Below are 23,408 nucleotides of genomic sequence, written 5' to 3' on the forward strand. Positions count from 1 at the left end.
ATCATGTTGTTTTTGAATTGGAGGAAATGCAAAAAAAAAAAAAAAAAAAAAAAAAACTTTTAATGAACTTAAGGACACATTAACCAATGCACCATTTGACTTGTCTTGCCTAACTTTGATAAGACCTTTGAAATTGAGTGTGATGCAAGGCATATGTGCTGTTTTGACGCAAGATGGGAAGCCCTTTTAGTGAAAAACTAAATGGGACAACTTTGAACTATCCTACCTATGATAAAGAATTGTTTTATTTAGTTTGTGCTTTGCATGTATGACAACACTACTTATGGCCAAGAGAGTTTGTGATTCATACTGATCATGAAAGCTTGAAGCATCTTAAGGGTCAAAGCAAATTGAATCGTAGGCATGCAAAGTGGATTAAATTTATCGAAACTTTTTCCTATGTTATCAAATATAAGCAAGGTAAGGAAAATATGGTGGTTGATACTTTGTCAAGAAGGTACAATCTCTTTACCTCTCTTAGTGCAAAAATTCTTGGATCTGAGCATGTTAAGGAGTTATATAAAGATGACATTGATTTTGGAACAATTTATTCATCTTGTCTTGATGGAAAAGCTATAGATGATTATTATTTTTTTCATGAATTTTTGTTAAAAAAAGTAAGCTTTGTGTTCCTAAATGTTCTGCAAGAGACTTACTTGTGAAAGAAGCCCATATAAGTGGATTGATGAGGCATTTTGGGATTCATAAAACCTATGATATGTTGCATGAGCACTTCTTTTGGCCTAATGAAGCATGATGTGCATAAGGTCTGTAGTCAATATTTTAAATGCAAAGATGCTAAATCCAGATCACAACCAAACAGATTTTATACACCTTTGAATGTGCCGAATGAACCATTGACTAACATATCTATGGATTTTTTTTCTTAGTTTGCCTAGGACTAAAAAGGATAAAGATAACAACTTTGCTATTTAGGACAGATTTAATAAAATGTCACATTTTATAGCATGTAAGAAAACTGATGATGCTATGCACGTGGCTGGCTTATTCTTTAGAGAAGTGGTAAGGTTACATGGAATTCCTCGAACTATGGTTAGTTATGGAGATGTTAAGTTTTTAAGCTACTTTTGGAAAGTGTTGTGGGGTAAGTTGGGAACGAAGTTTTTGTTTTCTACTACTTGTCATCCTCAATCTGATGGACAAACTGATGTAGTGATTAGAATATTGATGCTTTACTTAGAGCTATTATTTCAAAGAATATTAAGTCTTGGGAAGGCTCTTTGCCATTTGTTGAATTTGCATACAATAGAGCAATTCATAATACAATTCATTGTTCCCCTTTTGAAGTTGTTTATGCATTCAATCCACTTACTCCTCTTGATTTGCTTCCTATTCCTTCTAACGACTTTGTGAGTGATGCAACCACAAATAAGACAAAATTGATCAAAACCTTGCACAAAGAAGTGAAAGAGAGGATTGAAAAAAACAACTCCAAAGTTGCTTATAAAATTAACAAAGGAAGAAGGGAACTCATTTTTAAATCGGGTGATTAGGTTTGCGTACATTTTCGCAAGGAGTGATTTCCATCTCAAAGAAAGAAAAAGTTACATCCAAGGGGGATAGTCATTTTCAAGTTCTTGAAAGAATAAACAACAATGCATATAAGATTGATCTTCCAGGAGAATTTTCGGTAAATTCTACAATCAACGTTGATGACTTGAATCCTTCTGATGTAGGTGATGAATTTCCTGATTCGAGTATGAATCCTTTTGAAGAGGGGGAAAATGATATGAATTAAGGTATTTTGTACATTTTGGTTGGACCAATTACAAGATCCAAAGCAGCAAAGATTTAACAATCATTTATTCTTCATGTACAAGATTCAGGAGGATCGGTTCATCCTTTATTTCACATGGAGCATGCTAATCCAATAGACGAAGGACCATTTGGAGTACTGAAGGTCAATGTTTGCTCGATTGAAGTGGAACATGGAGTAGTCATTAAGTTTTCATGAGTGCAAGCACTTTGAAGAATTTTTGTATTAAGTTCACAAACTTTTTATTGTAATTTCAGCTTTAATTTTATTTCTTTGACTAGTCAAAGATGGAGTTTGCCATTAATATAATTACATTGAAGATGGTGGTTGGAAGATAAATATCACATATTTATACTAGCCTTTATTCTCCATCATTTGTTAATTATTTAATTAACCATTAATTAAACAATTAATATAAAAATTAAATTATTATATTAAATCATATTTAATATAGAGTTAATTTTGATTAACATATAAATATAACATACTTAGATGTGGGAAGCATGCGGCGCAACTGAATTTTTGGGCTATCATTTTATTTTTTTTATTTTTTTGAATATCCATACATATCTGTCGACCCCACTCGACCCAGTCTGTAAATGGGTTGGGTTGATTTTTCTTGAAAGTCGACCGGACCTGACCCATTTACACCCCTAAGATTTCTTATATTACTCAGATATCTTCTAAACCCTAGGTTGATTAAATTAAAACTAAAATTTTTAACTAGACAAAGGGAATAGTGAAATACCTCTACTATAACGATGGTTAATAAAAACAAACAGATGTAAGAAAACGTGGAGATGAAAAAGATTTCAAAGAAAACTAGTGGATGAAGAAAGAAGTGAAAAATTGGAGTGGAACTTGCTAAGAAGGTAACGTTTCAGTCTTTTGCATCAAGGATATTTTAGTCCTTTCATACGACTGGGTAATTTGAAGTTGTAACGTCTCAACTCAATCTTGTGCGCGACCTCGACCGAAATGGCCCAAAAAAAACCTATTAACGAGTTTTAACAAAAAAAAAAAAAAAAATACTAGTTTTAAAATGTAAAAACTTTCCAGGTTATTTTGGACGATTTTCCATAAAAGTTTAAACTTCCTCATGCTGTCTTAGTACATGATTGTTTTTTTTAACAACTTAATTCTATTATTTATCGAAGTATTAAACCGAAATTATTAAATTAAGCGTAATGCTGAAAATGAATTAAAATAATAATAATAATAATAATTAAAAAAAAAAAAACACTAAAAACTGCAGTTTGGCATCACATACAAAATGAAACGAAATATTAATTTCCTGGGAAAACACGAAGATCCAAAAATTACCGATTTGCTGAAATCAGAGTGGAGAGGGTGAGATCTAGCAGAGCTCGCTGCTGCTTTTTCCTCTCTCCTTCAATTGAATTGGGACGTAATGAAGATGGAGTTTGAGCAGAAACAATGGTTCTGTTTGAGCTGAGGTAGTAGTATGTGACCAATCTGCAAACCGAACTTCCATGGACGTCGAAAGGTCTTCGTTGTGCAATTGCGTCGTTAACTTTTTGCTGGAGGAGAACTATGTGTTGACAGCATTTGAGCTCCTCCACGAGCTTCTCGACGATGGCCGGGATGCCCAGGCCATTCGCCTCAAGGACTTCTTCTCCGATCCTGCTCACTTTCCTCCTGATCAAATCACTCGCTTCAATTCTCTTCGAGGTTCTTTCCCCCCCTCCTCTATCTTGTTGAATTCGTGATTCTGATCTTCTTTGTATGTATTTACTCTACTTCGGTTTCTTCCATTCAGAAATTATGCGAATGTGGTTACTAGTTGATTTCTACTACTTTCAAATTTTGTTGAAGTAGGAAGGTTTTAAAATTCGCGCTCAATCTTGAGTTTAGAGCTCCAAATGTTTCTGTTCTGCTCGATGGCAATTCGATAGTGTGCATTGACGTAAAACATTTGTTTTCCGATAATTTATTTAATCGAATACAAATTATCACCGAGATCTTCCAGATTTTCGATTCCAGCTTTTGGCATGAACAACAAGCTTTTACGAGATTGTACATTATCCTTAGACTTGGTATTCTAACTTCCTCTTTTTGTTTGATAAAAGGAGGAAATGAATCATAGCTTATGCTGGAAGTTTGATGCAGGACTTCCCAACTGTCGTTATGTAAGGTAGTGGATGTACATTAGGGTTGAGAAAATTAGTTCACTACCCATGGATATGTGATAATGCGATCGAACTTATAAGCTGGCAAAATATAGCAAGACACACAGAGGCAGAGAATAAGTTTGAATAAATAGCAATTCGGTTATGACCTTTAGACAACTCAGAGTTGAGTTTAACTCATATTCCAATGGAGAAATAATCGCAGATCAAAACATTCCTCCCATCGGATTGTGCAGACAAGTTTTTGTTTTGGGCTGCGTAGTTGGAAATAAATCTTGTAATATTTAAGGCTCACCAGAAAGGATTGTTTGAAAATTGAGAAACCATTAATTCTAAGGCTACTTTGGAGCTCGCTGTAATTATTATTGTTATTGTTGTTGGCAATTTTACATTTTTTTCCCCATGAATCCCAACTAGGGGATCTTTCTGCAATCCTTGTGGCTTCCTTTCTGGGTCGATACCTTGTCTACCATTGTATTTTTGTTCACTTGCTCTTTTAATGAGTATCAATCATGATACTGGTATTTAGTTTTGTTTCTGGATGTAATATTCCTTTGCTTTCTCTTTCCTATTTTGGAGCAGTTGCAGACCCTCAAAGTTTGTTGGAGGAGAAAGAAGCAATAGAAGAAAAGTTAGCTATCAGTGAGTATGAGCTGCGGTTAGCTCAAGAAGACATTTCAAAATTGAAGATTGAATTGCAGAAAAAGAATGAGGCCCATTCAGTTGAGTTGAGTGGTAAGTATCTTTTTCAGCATTTCAGATTTTGAAGAACTGCTCCCGGAAAGATTAGTGGGTTTGGAAATAAAGGAAGAAAAGTTCTAGTGCAGCCTTAATGACCTCACTTTATTTGCTTTCTACAATTGCAACGTCAAAAGAAATTAGGTTTATAGGGTAACGACGATGGCCTCTTTTTTCTACTGGGGTGTTTGATATTCTTGTTGACGCCTCAAATCCATGCTCTATGATTTCAATTATCTATGTGCGTAGTATGTGGATAATGATAATAGTATTGATTATTTGATTCGTCAATGCTTATCAGCTATTATCCAATTCCCAAAGTTATTTCTCTGGGTTGATTTTAATAGATCCAAAGACTGACTCTACCATTAGAGGTCGGCAAGAGGTTCATCAAGAAAAGGGGAATGCCTTGACTGAATTGGGTCCACTTAAAGACAATGAACGTCAAGATCTTAATTGCGCTGTGAAGGAATATCTGCTTATAGCAGGTTATCGACTTACTGCAATGACATTTTATGAAGAGGTATACACCAGGCAATATTATGGATTTTTGTTTGGTTGTCCTATCATCTATGGACTTTCTTTGGTTGTCATATCCATCACTTTCCTAGAAGAGGGATGCTGAGAAACCTTCTTTGGTTTCCATCTGTTAAAAAGATAATCTTAATAACTTCAATAGATAACGTCATGACTTTTGAAAACATGACTTCTATGATAACTCAAGTTGTTCAACGTCAGAGACAACTGGTTTAAGTGCAGAGCAAGCAATGTTTGTGTTTCTATCAGAATTATACAAAAATTTCTTTAAATAGTTTCATTTAAAGTATTCCTAAATATGTTTTCTTTTTCATTTTTCTTTTTCTTTCTTTAACTATATATATATATATATATATATACATTTATATATATAGTTAAAATATTAACATAATCCATCAACTTAAGCTTGAGTTAAATGATGATTTAATATGATATCAAAGCTATAGGTTATGTGTTTAAACCCCTGTAACGTATTTCCTTTCCAATTAATATTGATTTTCACTTTTTGGATCCCTATAAATTTGCAAACTCACGGAGTATTAAGGTATTGATATAATTAAATTTACGTAACTCATCAGCTTAAACTTTTGGGTTGATAGGGATTTAAGATATATGTATATATATAACTCATCAATTTGTTGTTATTTTTAAAATGAATTCTTGAAGTGGCTGTTATGTAACTCATCAGCTTAAACTTTTGGGTTGATAGGGGATTTAAGATATATGTATGTGTATGTATATATATAACTCATCAATTTGTTATCATTTTAAAATTGAATTCTTGAAGTGGCTATTTTTTGGGTGCTCAGTCTCAATCTTCTCTTGTTTTGTTTTTTTTGTAATGAATAAAAAGTCCTATTTTGAGTTTTCTTTTTTCAAGAAGGAAAAAACTAGAGTCTGCCTTGAGGGGCAAGTGTTTGTCTGCATATTATGTGCTTCAGATTGTACATGCTAAAAAGAGCTTAGCTCAATCGGCATCGGTGTATGCTAAGGACCAACAAGTCTATGGTTCAAATCCCCCGACCCCTAATTTGTACTAAAAAGTGTGCTTCAGATTGTACTTTGGTATCCATGGGTGTTTTAGATTTTCCATTAACCTTTTCGTGTGCAGGTTACAGATCAAGACCTTGATGTTTGGCCTAACTCACCTGCATGTGTTTCAGATGCCCTGCGTCACTACTATTATCAATATCTATCCTCCACCACAGAAGCTGCTGCGGTAGTTCCTCATACAAGTGTCTGCAAGTTGCTCTTATGTTAATTTAAAGAAAGTTCTTATAAATATTAGAAACCCTTTTTACTTTTCACGTTTTTCCATGGAAGCAATATTTAAAGACTAAAGTTAGATGCTACCGATAAATATTAATACCCCATTATACTTGAACATTTCAATCTAACCAAAGAAAGCTCGAAAACTAGTGGCTGAGGGTGGGGTAGGCTTGGCTCTAAAAGGTACTATATAAAGCAACCCCAATTTAGGTTCATCAGTAAGCTAGTAAAATTTCAAAAAAGGGCTGATGGATGACACTCTAATTAGAGGAAGAGAATAGCATACTGTCACAAAAAGGAATAAAAAATTTTTTTGTTAGTCACTAAAAGCTATTTTATATTTCGAAGAAAAGACCATAAGCGAGCTTTAGTTGCACAACTTTAACATGTTGCCTTGTTCGTTATCTACCAACTATAAAGGAAAATTCAATTTAATCGTATTGACTTTGACTATCAACTTGAAGTGGGCTGGTTTACTAGTGAATGTGCTTAGCTGTCCAACTTCTGGGCAACTCGAACTTCATTTGTGCCTCAACCCTCCTACTGATCTTTTCTATCAAGGGGGTCCAATTAGGCTTCTCAAATTTCTGACACCAATACCTCGAAGGGGAGGGAGGTAGAGAGGTCCATTTCTAATTGACAAGATGGCACCCTTTGTCTTCTTCATCCACTCTTTCTAGATGAAATTCTTTAAGGCCCTTGTCATATTGTCAGCTACCTTAGCTTTTGATAAGAAGAAAGTGGTTATTATCAGTTTTGAGATAAAACTGGATGCGCCCAAGTTAATCTACCTTCTTTTGACATTAGAAAATTCTTTCCCAGCCAGTTTAATCCCATCTATAACAGGTTCCCAAAGCTCCTGGACTATTGGTGTCTTCCCTTGGGGAAGCCTCCTAGACAATTTGCCACCAAGAGTCTCTATCCATATGTTCCCCTTCCTTCTCTACAACGATAGTTCCTGTTTAAGAGTCTTGGATAAATTGATAGTTTGAATTTGAACCAAGGCTTGTTGGATCCTACCAAAAAAAGGACCAAGGTTTGTTGAAAAGTATTAAAGAGAAAGAACCAATTTTCAAGAATACCACTCTTGTCGGAAGAGAAAATAATGGCATCATCAACATATTGGTACTGAATAGGAACATCAATTTGTTGCTGCCCCTTCTTGAAGCCAACACCTAGAGTCAGGCATATTTAAGTGCCTCTTGTTGGGTTCACTGTCTTAAACTTAATATTTTTCATCTTCCTATGACTACCAGGAGCTGGATCTTTTTTCTGTACTTCCCATGTCAGATGGGTCGTCCCCCCCCCCCCCCCCCCCCCAATTAGTATTAGTGAGCTCTATTTCATTTATTGGAAAAAAGAAAAGAAACGAAAAGAAAAAACTGTTTTCTGAATTTCAGTTTGTATCACTACCATATGTCTGCTTTACAGGAAAAAATTGCAATGATGCGACTGAATGAATCTTTGCTTGAAGCAAACAAAAAATTAAATCATGAAAAGGAAAGCTTGCTAAGAAACAAAGATTTGGCAGATGGTCAGATAGGAGCATTAACAAAGTCTTTAGAAACTATGCAGAAGGAAATTAAAGACAAAGAAAGCCTGGTATATTCACCTCAACACACTTTGGAGGTGCTGCCTAATTTTTCTCCTAATTAATAAAGTGATATGTACTTATCTTTAGGTACAAGATTTAAAGAAATCCTGGGAGCACCAGAGAAAGGAACTCAATGACTGCAGAGCTGAAATCACTGCACTAAAAATGCATATTGAGGGATCTCATTCTAACTTGTACTCAGTTTCTAATGATGTGGATCCTGGCCAACTGCAATCTGCTGAAACATACAAGGAGGAAATAAAGTTACTGCAAATTGAAATTGAGACTTTAAAAGCAAAAAATATGAATGCTTCGTATCCTGTTGAACCAATTGTTACCAAGGAAGTGTCTGAGAAGGCAGAAGACAGAGTTGTTGAGATACATGAAGACAAAAACATTTTAGCTCATGTGGCAGATGCAGGGAATATGGTTGTAGATAATGGAAATTCTCGGTCACTGGCTGCTCAAACTTCTGGTATCAATGTGAGCAAATCGGAGGACGTTTTACATGAACTTTCGGTAGTTTCAACAAATAATGACAATTGTATGGAAAATAAAGAAAGCATCTCCAAACTAAGTGGTCAGCAATCTACGGAAGACAATGTGCAACCTGTGAAAGCAGACAACCCATGTGATGAAGCTGTTTTTGAAAAGGTAAATAATCAGTTCCTCAGCAAGTTCACATTTGAATCAGGCTTTTATGATGCCAGCATAGGCTTAAGGTGCATTTGTTTTGTTCTACTCGGGTCCTGTTGCAATTCTAATGCATATCCAAAAATCTTTCATGTTCGTCTACTCTATCTCTCCATGTTAATCTTTTAAACTTAGATATATGAACTATGATAATTGTTCGACAGGGTTTGGGGACCATTCAGATACTTGCAGATTCCTTGCCGAAGATAGTTCCTTATGTTTTGATCAATCATCGTGAGGTTCTTTTCAGTCTCTCTATGATATATTAAAGATCTGTCTTCATTCCATATACTGATTTGGTGTTTGTTCTGACTTTCAGGAGCTTCTTCCTCTTATAATGTGTGCAATTGAACGTCATCCAGATAGTGGCACCAGGGATTCCTTAACTCACACACTGTTTAATTTAATAAAGCGACCAGATGAACAGCAGAGACGTATCATCATGGATGTGGGTGTTTCATTGTTTCTTTGTTTTGTTTTGTTTTCGTGTGTGTGTGTTTTTTCCCCCCTCTTTTTAATGTCTTCAACTCTATATTTGGAGGTTGCTATTTTATTATATTCATACTGAAGCTTTTGTCTACTATTTAGGCATGTGTTACCCTTGCTAAGAGTGTTGGAGAGATGAGAACAGAAACAGAGTTACTCCCTCAGTGCTGGGAACAAGTGAGTTTTGCAGTCTACTTCAGAGGAGATACCATTTGTACCTTTTGTCTACATTTTGAAGGAATATTTATATTTTCAATTTGATATCAGATAAATCACATGTATGAGGAACGTAGACTACTTGTTGCTCAATCATGTGGAGAGCTAGCAGAATTTGTCCGGCCAGAGATTCGTGATTCACTTATTCTATCTATTGTGCAACAACTGATTGAAGATTCTGCAACTGTTGTGCGGGAGGCTGCTGTTCATAATCTTGCTATTCTGCTTCCTCTCTTTCCAAACATTGACAAATATTACAAGGTCAGCCTCACTAAATATGCTACGAGGCAATCATGGAGAAGAATTCTGACTTGAGAGAATTTGCTACAATGTAAGCTCTAGAACGGGTTGATAACACATGGTCTGGGGAGTGGAGCTGTTTCCCCTTGCCATTGATAGGATGACTCATAAGAGGGAAAAAAAGAAAGTATTAGGATACAATGGTTTTTTTTCCTAAAAAAATTTATAATGTTTATTTTGTTTGCCTATAGGTCGAGGAGATGATGTTCCAGCTGATCTGCGATCCGGCTGGTGTGGTTGTGGAAACTTCAATGAAGGAACTGGTTCCTGCAGTTATAAAGTGGGGAAACAAATTAGACCATGTCTTAAGAGTATTGTTGTCTCATATTTTGAGCTCTGCTCAGGTTTACTTTTATCCCACCATCTTCTCTGTCTTTGCTGGGAACTTTATTAATTGTCACTAAATTATCTGCTCTATATTGAATTGAAGCGGTGCCCACCTCTTTCGGGTGTTGAAGGATCAGTGGAGTCTCATCTTCGTGCTTTGGGTGAACGTGAACGCTGGAATGTTGATGTCTTACTAAGAATGCTGTCAGAATTGCTTCCGTTTGTGCACCATAAAGCAATAGAAACTAGTCCCTTTTCTTCTGTAACACAAACAATCTCTACTTCCGTGCTTGAATTGTATGCAGGGTAAATTCTGCTCTTTTCTCGTTATTGTTTTTTCTAAACTTTCTAAACAACTGGAATATGATCCTTTCTCAATTTTTACCACTAACACTTTGTAAATGAGGTTCACATCAATTTGACTCTTGTGTGCTACTGGTATAGGGGATGCATTGAATGGCCAGCATTTGAATGGATTCATGTAGACTGCTTTCCTGATTTAATACAGCTGGCCTGTTTCTTACCTCAGAAAGAAGACAACTTAAGAAATCGAATTACCAGGGTGCCTCATCATTCTCAATGCCATTCTTTAACTTTAATTTTGTTTTTGGTGCGTTGTCCTCATTCTCTAATCTCCTTTTCGATTTCTATGTTTTTTGATTATGCAGTTTCTATTGGCTGTATCTGAATGTTTCGGGGATCCTTATTTGACACATATTATGCTGCCTGTATTCTTGGTAGCAGTTGGGGAAAATGCAGATTTGGCGTTTTTCCCTTCAACTATCCATTCAAGAATTAAAGGTAAATAATCAAATACATCACGTAATTGTTTGGGAAAAATTTTACTTGGGTACTTTGTTGACTGAGTTAAGTTTAACCATAAAGGTTTAATTTTATCAAATTGAATTGAAATCAGATAGATGGTGAAATTAATATTTTCCATAATTGGAATTTCCAATTTTGGGCCTTTTTTCAGATGGATGAGACTGTTTTTGTAGGTGTTTATTTTGCAGTTAGGTTCGTTTACTTCATTTTATAGTTGGGTTTTGGACATTTTTATAGCTGGATTTTGGGTATTTTGTTGATTGAATTCTCTGTGATTTATTTCTTATCAAAAAAAAAAAAAAAAAAAGAAAAATTCTGTGGGATTTTTTGGTTGGTTCTAATTTTGATTTTAGGAGGCACTAATATCGCCCTTTTTAAGCTTAAAGCTCGGATTATTAAGGCCCATATTGACTTAAAATTCAATTATTTCCCCAAGTAGTATTGCATATTTGGCTTAATTTATGCAAATTATTTCTTCGTACCATCTTAATATGGTGATGATTTATTTATTGAAGCTCTTAAACCAAAAACCATTTTGGGCGAAAGACTTGCTACAATTTGTGTTTTGCCACTTCTTCTAGCTGGTGTTTTGGGCGCTCCTAGTAAAGAGGAAGAGTTGGTGCAGTTTTTGAGGAAACTATTAGTTGAAGGGACTAAGGAGGAGAGTCATTCAGTAAATCAATATACTGAGATCATAGATGCAGTCCGCTTCTTTTGGTTTGTATCTAAATAAGTACATGTAGGTAGTTAATATTTGTAGTTTCTCTTCTGAGGTTTCTTTCCATTGTGCAGCACATTTGAACAGCACCACGGTATGATTTTTAATATTCTATGGGAGATGGTTGTTAGCTCTCACATAAGTATGAAGATCAGTGCTGCCAATCTGCTAAAAGTTATAGTAAGCTTAACTGTTCCGGAATTGTCACCTGTTTAATTTCCACATCATATTGAAAGCTATATCAAATATAAATTATTGCTAGGTACCTTACACTGATTCAAAAGTTGCGTCTACTCACATTTTGCCTGCTCTGGTTACTTTGGGATCAGACCCGAACTTGAATGTGAAGTATGCAAGCATAGATGCATTTGGAGCCGTTGCACAACATTTTAAGAATGACATTGTACGTATCTTTACCTAGCTAAAATTGACTATATTGTTAGACTTCTAGAGCACTAAGAGGTGGTGCTGATTTGATTTTTTTTTTTTTTTTTTAAATTTTATTTATTTATTTTTTTTTGTAAAATTCTCTTAGATAGTGGACAAGATAAGGGTTCAAATGGATGCTTTCCTCGAAGACGGATCCCATGAGGCTACTATCGCTGTGGTCCGTGCATTGGTCGTGGCTGTACCTCATACAACAGAAAGACTTAGAGATTATATCCTTGGCCATCGTTCTGAATATCATTCTATAAGTATTTAGGACTGTTTTAGTAGGCTAATAAGAAGGCATATTACTTTCTGGACATTGTACATATTCATATTATGTAGTTTATTTGTTTCTTTAACATGTTACATCTTTTATCCAAGATCTTTCAACTCTCAGCCACATTACCTACGTCAAGTGCATTGATGCGTCGCCGTGAGAGAGCTGATGCATTTTGTGAGGCGATTCGTGCTTTGGATGCTACAGGTTTGTTTCATTTCGTGATCCTTGTAAATTGGATGCTCAGACATGCCTTCTTTAGTAGTGAAACTTTCACAATTTAATCACATACAATTATATGCTTGTCTTAGACCTATCGGCAACCAGCATACGAGAGTTGTTCCTTCCTACCATACAAAATCTTTTAAGAGATTTCGATGCTCTGGATCCAGCACACAAGGAAGCTCTTGAAATCATAATGAAAGAGAGATCAGGAGGAACATTTGAAACCATCAGTAAGGTGATGGGTGCACATCTTGGAATCGCGTCATCTGTTAGCAATTTCTTTGGTGGTGATGGTGGGCTGTTGGGAAAGAAAGAAACTTTGGAGCCATTTCCAAGCGAAGCCGTTGAGCCACCAAATCATACACTGCCGCCGCCAGCCGAGGACACTAGGTTCAGACGAATCATGCGAGGAAGTTTCACTGACATGCTCCGTGGCAAAGTAAAAAATCAGGACGATTCTCAGAGTCAATGATATTGGTGACTTCTCGCAGGCACCATTCAGGCATGTGTTTTCCTTTCCTTTCTCAGTATAGTCTATAGCTAAAACCTTTTTTTTTTCCACCCCTTTTTTGTTGTGTGTGTGTCTTACATGAAATGAGAATATCATGTCTAATAAGGTTACATTCTTTCATTAAATTATAATTTTTTTTACTTTATCTCACTTTTGTTTCTTACTTCCAATAGTGAAAGGAAAAAGAAGGAACTATACTATCCTAAGAGCTAATGTTTCATTACATTACGTATGTGTAAAACGAAAATACTCCTGTACAATTGAACTTACTCTTCATTGCCTTGTAATCAACTCTTTTCCCTTGCTATATCAACTTGTTATTGTTGTTACCTTAATGCTAACAAGTAATTTATGATGTAAATTCTCAATGCTTTGCTTTCCCTTTTTTCCTTTCTATTTGCTAACTAACTTGATTAGGTAATAAGTCATTTAGGTTGCTTAGTGTTTACCTCACCTAAAACATAATCTATTAATGGTAATGTAAAAAATGGGTCCCAATTGATTACATTTGTTGTTTACTTGTGTTTTGTAATCGTAATGAACTGTGAGGTCCACCTCCAAATCTGTAATCATAATGCGCTATTTGAGGAACGGAGGGGTACTCAATATGATTGTGCTTGGAAATTACGTGGGACCCCCTACTTTTATTTTTACTGTTACTGTTACAGATATTGTCATATTATTATTATGGTAATATGAGAATTATGAGTCTGTCACATTTAATGTTACCTTTATCCTTAGGGTTAGGGTCAAATGGTAACAGTAATAGTAAATGTGATAGTTTCGTAATTCTAAATAAACACAATCAAAAGCAATTTGCGATTCAAACAAATTATGATTGGTCCATCAATGAGATTTCATTATTATTACACTAATTTTCATTATGGTTTGGTAAACATGACCTTAATGTGGTTTTGCACTCGATTTTGCCCATTTAGACTTGGTTGTAATTTGCAAATTCAATCTTCTGTCTATATATATATCTTGACCGTACTAAAAAATTAATTAAAATGATGTTATATTATCATAGAGCTTAGTTGATGAAAAAATAATATAGTGTAACTAGTAGAATCATTATTAGGACCAATTTGCTGTTTCTCTATTTTATATTAGAAGCTTAGATTCTATATTTTAAAGGCGAGTAAATAAAATTTTAAAATTTCAATGTTTTCAACAACAAGCTTTTCTTAAGAAAAAGGAATAATGTGACTGCCCCTTCCATCGTTGTTTCAGTTAGACATTTACGTTTGCTTGTGATTTTATAAAACGAATATACCAATAGGATATCTCAAAATTCTTACCAATGGATGTTTGTGAAGATGAAAAAGAATAAAAACAATCCAAGGAAGGGTCAGTCTCGTCTTTTATTAGAGACAAAAATTCAATTCGCATCAACTTTTTCCTCAAGTTTTTCTAAAACGAATATTGTATTGGAAGGAGTTATTTTAAAAAATAATGACAAAAAAAATAAGATTGGAAAAAAATATGATAAAAATAAGGTGAAGAAATCGTACACTTGGTACATGATTACACGACAAAATCGTATATTCATTTTAAACTCTTCATGGTAGCCACATGTAAGACTTTACCACGTTGAAAATCGTGGACGAGTCCACAAACTTCACATTGGAAATCTAAAATAACTTTATTTTTAAGAAAAAAAATTAAAAAAAAGAGGATTAATACAATTCATATCATTATTAAACAAATATATTATATATGTCCATTAATTTAAAAAAATCGTATATGAAAGAAATGATGAGAATGAGTCTGGTCAAATATGTGTTATTAGATTTCATTAATACTCAAAAACATGGGCAATAATAGTTTTTGGAGAAAACCATTTTAAATTTCTAAAACAATTATAGCTATTATATCTCTTCTTCCTCTCCCAACATCCAAGAAACCCATTCAACTTTTCCATTCTCTCTTCTTTTCCCTCTTTTACTCTCCTCTCTCGCGTAACAAATTAGATTCTTCTCTTTTTTTTTTACACAGTTTTTTTTTTCCTTCTTCCTTTTTGCTTCTTATTTTCTTCTCAATCTCCATTGTTTTGTTCTCTTCCTTCTTTCACTCTTATTTTTCTTTCCACGTTTCTTTCTTAGTTTCTCATTTTTTTTGTTAGTTCATTATCTTTTGTTTTCTTCTCTGTTTTTCTTTCTTCACTTTTCTTTTCCTTATTTCGTCGAAAATATAAAATCAATTTTTGTCCCGAATTGATCCTGTTAGACTAATGATCACCTCTAAAAGTGATGGTGAAACAAATAAGTTTTTATTATTATTTTTTTTGGAGCTCGTGGACGAGGTCCACGATTTCGGACATGACATACTACATGGCAAAGTCTTGAATGTGGCAGCCATGTGGAGTTTAAAATCATAGATTGGATTTACAATTTTGTCTAAATTGTGTATCAGGTATACGATTCTACATCTCATTTTTTGTCATTATTTTTCCTTCCATCCTAATTTTGTCATTATTAAAAAAAAAAAATCTATAAGAATATATAAAATTATAAAATATTCGAAAGCATTTTTTCAAATGTTTTGAAATTTAAGTAGATAATTTTTCGATAACAATTACTTTTTTTCTTTTCGGTGGGAGCCATTGAAATAGGCATTCTAAGAATGTTTGGATGAAAATAGAAGGTTAAGTTATACAAGATACTTCTAAAATATTATGTTAATTTATACAAGTCTAAAACATTAAGTTGACTTCAAGTATACTTTAATCTTTGAAAAGTTTTATTTGGATGATTAAACTTTGAGAATTGAAAAATATATTTGTAAATTTTTTATGAAAGATTGAAATTGACTTCACATCTAATATTAAAATTTAAAAAACATATGAATGTGTTACAAATCAATTTCAAGTTTTGTACCCAACAACTACCATGCTCAATTTAGATGCATGATGTATGGTGGTATTATGGGGTGAGGTTTCGAGTCATGGTGGATTAGACCAATGATTGGCCCCATCAGTGCCATCAAAAGTTGAGCTAAGAAGCAACACCAAACACACGTGGAGGGCTAGACTTACCCTCCTAACTTAGTCATATAATCTTCCTCTCCTTACTTTTCGTTATAAACAAAAGAGACTTATCCCACTAAAGAGACACACAATACTATCCAAACTTAACTCGACACTACTAAGATTTAAACATTGACTTAAAAGTGTTAAGAGTGTTGATCATTAACCTCCCAACCAATTGTCTATCCATTTGACTTGCCTTCTAATTACTACACACTAGTTGTCCATCCCCATAAGATAAAAAAAACACACTTATTGATTCTTTTTGTGAACAATATCTACATATACCACGAATGGTGCATGTTCTTGCACGTACATACATGCATATAAACTAATGATTGTATTAATTTATATCCTAAATTTTTATAGATGTATCAATTTATAGTTTCCTTTGAATTTTCTTTAACAAATATCATGTGAAATTTATGCCACATATGGTGGACCACTCCTATGCAGGCAAAAGCCCTCAGACGCATAACTTCACTAAAGAGTGGAGTCAAACCTCCAAGATAGCACGCGCCTACCTAGAGAAAGCATCAAGGAGAATGAAAAAGTGGGCTGATAAGAAACGCAGCCCCCTCGAGTTCCAGGCTGGGGACAAAGTTCTGATCAAGTTGCAACCAGAACAATTCCCTTTTCAGGGTTAGAGAGACCAACGCCTCGTACGAAAATATGAAGGATCAGTTGAAGTGATTGAGAAAGTCAGAAAAACCTCGTATAAAGTTCAGTTACCCTCGTGGATGAAGATCCATCCTGTCATCCACGTTAGTATACTGAAGCCCTATCATCCTGACCCCGATGACGAACATCATAACATGTTGATGCGTCCACCTATCAGGATGAAGAATTCAATTGAGAAGGAAGTCACTCGAATTTTGGACAAATGTACACGCCGTATTGGAAGACGAAGACGAGAACTGACAGAGTTCTTGGTAAAATGGAAATACGTCCCTGACGAAGAAATCATTTGGAAGTGCGTAAAAGACCTGAAGAATGTTCCAGCGATCATTGAGTTCGAGCAGAGTTGATTGACAGGGACGTCAACCAATTAAGTGGGAGAGAACGTCACGGTCATGCTTGTCTAGGGCCTGTTGCCCATGGTCTCATGCTCAATCCAACCCCTTTTTATCATGCTTTCATGTTATGTATTTCATTAATTAAGTTAGTTTACTTTCCTTGTACTTTTTGTTGTAAGTGATCGTTCGCCCTTTTGCATATGCAAGGGTGCCAGTTGGCTTTTTTTTTTTTTTTTTTTTTTTTTTTCCAGAATGTACTATATGAGGATAAGAATAGCCAACACTTCTCCATACCCGAAGTGGTATGCTATAAAGTCGTTGTTGTTGCTTATTGCTTTCTAACCTGCTACTATCTTTCTCTTCTCTATTCATACATTCAAACGTTTGCGAAAACCTTTTCCTCTAAATCCGTTTTCTAAAATCATTTTCTCTAAAACGGAGGTAGAGATTGCAAGAGGCACTTGGTGTGCCATCGGCATTCCGTTTTTGAATTGGTTTATTTGTTTGTGAGCAAAAACAAGTGCCAAACAATTGCTGAATGAAGCTTCTGAAAGTGCGATTGTGACACATGTTTGTGCACGTGCATACATGCATGTAAACTAATGATTGTATCAATTTAAGTCTTAAATTTTGATAGGTGTATCAATTTATACTTCTCTCTAAATTTTCTTCAACAAATATCGTGTGAAACTTATAATTTGTGTTAATTAAATTCATAAATTTTTAATAGTCGAATTTAAACCCTTCATTACGACTACCTTTAAAAATCATTCATATATTAGTTCTTGAAACGTGTGTAAACTTTTTCAAATATTGATTTTATAAAATGGATGATTAAAATAAATGCAGGGACAATTTTCAAAGAAAATTTCATCTAAGAGTTTGAATTGATTTAGTTACGAACGTTTAGAGGTTTAATTGATACAATTATAATTTTCACACAATGTTTTTACAAATGCAACCTTTCATGTAAATTGGTAACACTGAAAAAAATTCATCATGCTTTAATTAATACAATTGTTAGTGCAAAATTTAAATTCATACAACACATGGATGACCCATTTACAAACCTCTTTATGATTATGATCTGTCCTCCACAAATGTGTGAAACCTAACATTTTGCTTATCTCGCAACATATTATCGCATTTTATAACTTAATGCGTTAGAGATTATCATGTATATAGTAGCCTTAATGCGATGACCATCTCTATTGCAATTTTTATTTTTCTGTTGTGTTTTTTTCATTTATTCTCATAGTTTGTTGTTTCTTGGGTGAGAAAAATGAAATCGCGATAGAGATTTTTTCATTTTTCTCACAGTTTGTTGAGATTTCTTGAAAAAAATGAAGATCGCGATAAAAATGATCATCGCGCTAGGGTTACAATAAATATGATCATAAATAAGTTATAAAATTCGATAATGTGTTTTGACGTAAGAAAAAGATTAGATTTCATACGTTGGAATGGGTCATCAATGAAAATGGCCCTCTTAAAATGGTCACCTGAATACTAGGGGTGTTCATGGGTTAGGTTGAATGAGGTTTTAGATCTGACCAAATTGTCCGAGTTGTAAATTTCGTTAATCCAAATAACCCTTTTAAAAAAATGAAACCAACTCAACCCAACCATGAAACATTTGGATTGGTTGGTTCAAGTTAATAAAGTCATTTATTTAAATTTTTATGGATAATTCTTATAAATAGGAAAAAACAAAACTATTTACGATTTATAGCAAAAAAAGATTATAGGTTTCCTTTTTTTCAAATTACCAAAAATACCCTTCGTTTGTCGCATTATCTTCGTTTCCCTTTTTTTTTTCAATTTCAGTCATTGCGTCTTTCATGATCTTCCTTCTCGACGTCGTGATCTTCTTCCTCGCCAATCGTCTTCATCGAATACTTTCTTCCTCAATCATGGTACGACTTTTTTCTTTTATTTTCTACGCTTACGTTTCTTTGTTGATTTTCTTCTTTGATTTATACGCATCCGTCGATGGCTTCTTCCCTGTTGATAATGGATTCTTCTATCCGTCCATCATTGATAATGGATTCCTTGCTCTCCTAAATTTCTTTTCTTCTGTCCTGTGCTTTTTCTTTTTGTTGTTCTATTCTCTTCTTTTCTAGGGTTTCAGACCATTCATATATGTAGCATTCCTTCTTCTTCTTGTTGTTTTTTTTAGATTTTCAGTATGTTAGAATTCTATCAACTTGATTGCTGTATTTGTGTTCTTTTCAATCTTTCGTTAATTTTTATAATTCTTTATTTTTGATTTGTTGTTATGCATATAGATAGTTTTTTGTGTGAATATATATGGATGTGAATATTTTTCTACCACTGATAGAGAGTGATAGAGCTCTATCACCGTCCATTAGTGATAGAAAGTGATAGAGCTCTATCACTGATAAAAAGTGATAGAATTCTATCACTGATAGAAAGTGATATATAGATATAGAGCACTATCACTCTCTATAACAGTGATGAGCTCTATGACTAGTGGATACTTAAGAAGATTCAAAATTCTAAAATACTTAAGAAGACAACCTATTGCTTTATTTCTTTTATAGTGTCTATATATTTACCTTATCCTTTTGTTGAACATGATCAGTTTTTTTCATATGTTCATCAGCTTCAAATTCTTTTTCCTACAAATATGAGGATTAAGGAAGTTATAGAAGTATACCATACACTATTTAGGGATTGACCTCATTGACATCTATCAGGAATATAATGTCTATCATTGATATACACTGATAGAATTCTATCAGTGTATATGTTAAAAGTCTATCATTTAGAAGTCTATCATTTAGATTTCAACTTAGATATTTACCTTATGCTGAACATGATCAGTTTTTTTTTTTCAAATGCTCTATAGGTTCAAATTCATTTTGCTACAATAATACAATACAATATAATGTGTCATTGTTACATAAGAATAAAGAAAGTCATAGAATTTTTTGTTAGTAATAGACCCTGATAGAATTCTATCAGTGATAGATGGGCAGTGATAGATCTAGTGATAGATTAATTGACTTTCATGACAATATGTAACTTAACAGAGACAATATGTAGCTTAACAGAGGAAATACATAGCTTAAGAGACGAAGAAAATCTTTTCCTTTCCATCCTCTTCCTCGAACACTGTTGTTAATTCTTGTGTCTTTGGGGTTTCCACAGGTAGAGGTTGAATATCGTCAAAATCATCTTGTGTTTCAATCTATTGTGTTTGTGTATAAGATTCCTAAAACAAAAAACATAAATCATACACAAAGATAATGAAAAGAATGAGATTCCTATAATAAAAGACACAAAACAAATGGAAGAAAAATGCATTGATAGGCAGTGACATACCACTGTTTTGTTGGGGATGATGCCCTAAAATCTCGTGTCCTGTAGTTTGTAAACACATTTTGTATGAACGCTTGTGATGTATGATATGATATTTTCTTCACTACTTGACTTTGCACATTGGATGTTTTATTTGCTTTACCACAAACCAATAAACTAAAATCCCTAGTTGTTATTATGTAACTTAAGCATATATGTGGTGACATATAAGTGGATCATATCTTAAGTGATAACCAAAATGGTCTGTAGTATATGAATATAGGAGGGAAACCTTATCCTGGTAATGCTACGGATGTGGCCCGCTTTGTAGAATAGTTACAAGTGTTGTGACTTGCCACAGATGATCTGATCCTGATCATTCGTGTGGGGACATGCGAGCGGGGGTGTCCTATACAAAGAGTTTGTATAAGACCTGACCATGAAGTGTTAACGTCTCATTATATAACGTCGTTCATGACAGAGACTTCACTTCACTAAGATAACCATGGGTAACATGACCTCAATCCTGAGTGAGTTGGGAGCTCCTGCCATTGAGGGCGGTCCTTTGATTTTCATGGGTGTGAGTGGCCAGGTTTCCGACTCAAACCTACCACTTTGGGGATTCGTCTGATTTGGGAGCTGGGAACTCAGCTACACAAGATAAAATTCACTCTTTCCCTGAAGTAGGGGTAAGTAGATAGATTACTCCCTTAAGGGCTGATCCCTAGATTTGAGCGATGTGGCGCCACACTTCTTTTCATGGCCCGAGAGGTGTTCACACATAGTAGGACTATGTTGTATTATTCATTAGAAGGATCAGTGGTATTTAAGGAGTAAGATGTAACTATAGGGGCAAAATGGTAAATTGACCTAACTGTACTTACGAGCATCTATGAAGGGTTATCGTACTGATGATTGGTTATATCCGATAGACACAAAAATATATTTTTGGTAAGGAGAGTTCAGTTGTCGGTCTTTAGTGGAATGTCTGACAGTTAACGGATGGTAGATCTCGTGGCTAAAGAGTTTAGTCAGCTATTCACGTGCCGTTGGAGCTTCGAGCCATAGGTTCATAAGGTTCACTTGGTAGCTTGGATTCAAGTTAGAAATCAGTTTTTGGGACAGTTTGAAATATTCAAATTGACAAGAGGGAGTTCGATTATATATGATATGATTGAACTGGTTAATTATATATGATATGATTGACTTTATGTATGAGATATATTATTTAGAAGAAATTGGATATAAATATGATTTATATCTAGTGAAGGAGAAAACATTATGGTTGACATATGATATTAAACTATAGGTTAATAAATATAATATGATTATGTTTAGTATTTTTCAATTGGACAGTTATGGGATAGTTGGCCGCTGTTGTCTCTGTAACCATACGTTAGTGGGAAGTTCCATTCGGATTTTATAACTGAAAAATAAAATAAAAATTGTTTTCATTTTGCAAAGAACACAGTTAATGGCCCAAGGTATGTTTGGCTTTCTATCGTTTAGTAAATCAGAGCCTATACGATAGCTTATGTTTACTAAACGATTGCTTACACGCGTGCGTGCATCTACTAAACGATCACCCATGTTTTAATAAATGATCGCTTAGTGCCGAGCTTTAACTAAACGATTGTATAGACGATCGCCTACCTTTTCGTACACGATCGTGTACCTCAGCTAAATGATCAAGCACCCTATCTATACGATAGACGATGCTTTCTCCCACTTGCTTGATCGTTGTATACGATTTCTTTTCCTCATCTCCTCTACCAAATCCGAACAGAGCCCACTCTTTGGATTCTCACTCCGAGAATACTAAAGGTTCCAAGTGGTGATGTCGTCCCCATCTTCATCTGTTTGTGTGGAGTCCGTTCGTGGTAGACGATCGGGTGTTGCTGAACGCTAGCTTGCCATTCCAATGAGAGCGAGAGCATCCGTTCGTGGAGAGAGCGAGATTTTTTGAAAAGAAAGTCTTCAACTGGTAAGTTTCCTTGTTCTCGTGTTTATTTATCTTTAAGCATGTTGGTAATTTAGTAGATTAATGCATATCTATTTGTTTGAATGTAAATGTGGAAATTCGGTCACAATGCTTTTGGAAAGATCCGCTTCCACTCATAGGTACTCTTGTATAAGAGTTTCTTTATGTCTCAGTACTAAAACTTGTATACAAACCTTTCCTTCATTCCTAATTTTAATCTACAAGAAAAAATAATTTTAGTTTAGTTAGTAAATGTATGTTTACATTTAAAAATGAAATAATACATAGCAAAAGACTTATCTAAGCTACATAATTCGCAACATAATTCACCATTTTTTCAATTTCATAATTTCTTTTAAGAATTTGTAAGCTACAAGAAGGAGCTTTGTTTGTTTTTTTTTTTTTATGATCTCTTCAACCTCTTTTTCTTGTTCTTCTTGTGGAAGCTTTTCAATTGGAAGTCTATCATTCAGTCTTTCTATGATGGTTTTTAACATTCTAATGATCTCTTATGGGCCTTATTTCAAACTTTTCTACTCTTTTTCTACCCTCTGTTGGTCATTTTTCAGTTATTCTATTTTCTCCATTATATTTTTCCCATGTTCCTTTTTTCCTCCAATTAAATCTCTTCCTTCATTTATTTCTTCTTCTTCTTTTTTTCTTTCTCTTTCTATCTTTTCCTTCTTCTTTTCTTCCAAATCTATCAAATATTTGATGGTGGTTGATTATGATTCTTCTTCTGTTGGAACTAGTGGAATTACACAAACTACAAGTTTAAACACATGTTAAATCATTAGATGAAAAACAGGAAAACACTAACAAGTTTTTTTATGATATTTGTGTATCACTGTTTTTGTTGATAGATGGTGATAGAAGTCAATCACTGTCTATCAGTGATAGACTACTATCTGTTTTTTGTTTGAAACCATTGAAAGTAATAAAAATGAGACTATGAAATTATAGAAAATACTTACATCATTTCTTTTA

General features: G+C 34.2%; 1 protein-coding gene across 1 annotated transcript; it reads left to right on the forward strand.

Moving 5' to 3' along the window:
* The first annotated feature begins 3,028 nt into the window (after positions 1-3,028).
* Positions 3,029-13,401, forward strand: LOC120075644 (HEAT repeat-containing protein). Its single transcript, XM_039029227.2, has 20 exons — positions 3,029-3,469; positions 4,510-4,662; positions 5,013-5,188; positions 6,314-6,421; positions 7,903-8,073; positions 8,153-8,719; positions 8,923-8,997; positions 9,078-9,206; positions 9,347-9,421; positions 9,512-9,721; positions 9,952-10,104; positions 10,191-10,393; positions 10,532-10,649; positions 10,756-10,888; positions 11,428-11,629; positions 11,705-11,810; positions 11,893-12,033; positions 12,166-12,289; positions 12,427-12,543; positions 12,648-13,401. The coding sequence occupies exons 1-20, from the start codon at positions 3,271-3,273 to the stop codon at positions 13,031-13,033; spliced, it is 3,546 nt and encodes a 1,181-aa protein (XP_038885155.1). The 5' UTR covers positions 3,029-3,270; the 3' UTR covers positions 13,034-13,401.
* The last annotated feature ends 10,007 nt before the right edge of the window (positions 13,402-23,408 follow it).

Source organism: Benincasa hispida, chromosome 4 (genome assembly GCF_027475165.1).
Source record: "Benincasa hispida cultivar pf3 chromosome 4, pf3_genome.v1.1, whole genome shotgun sequence".
Lineage (NCBI taxonomy): Eukaryota > Viridiplantae > Streptophyta > Magnoliopsida > Cucurbitales > Cucurbitaceae > Benincasa > Benincasa hispida.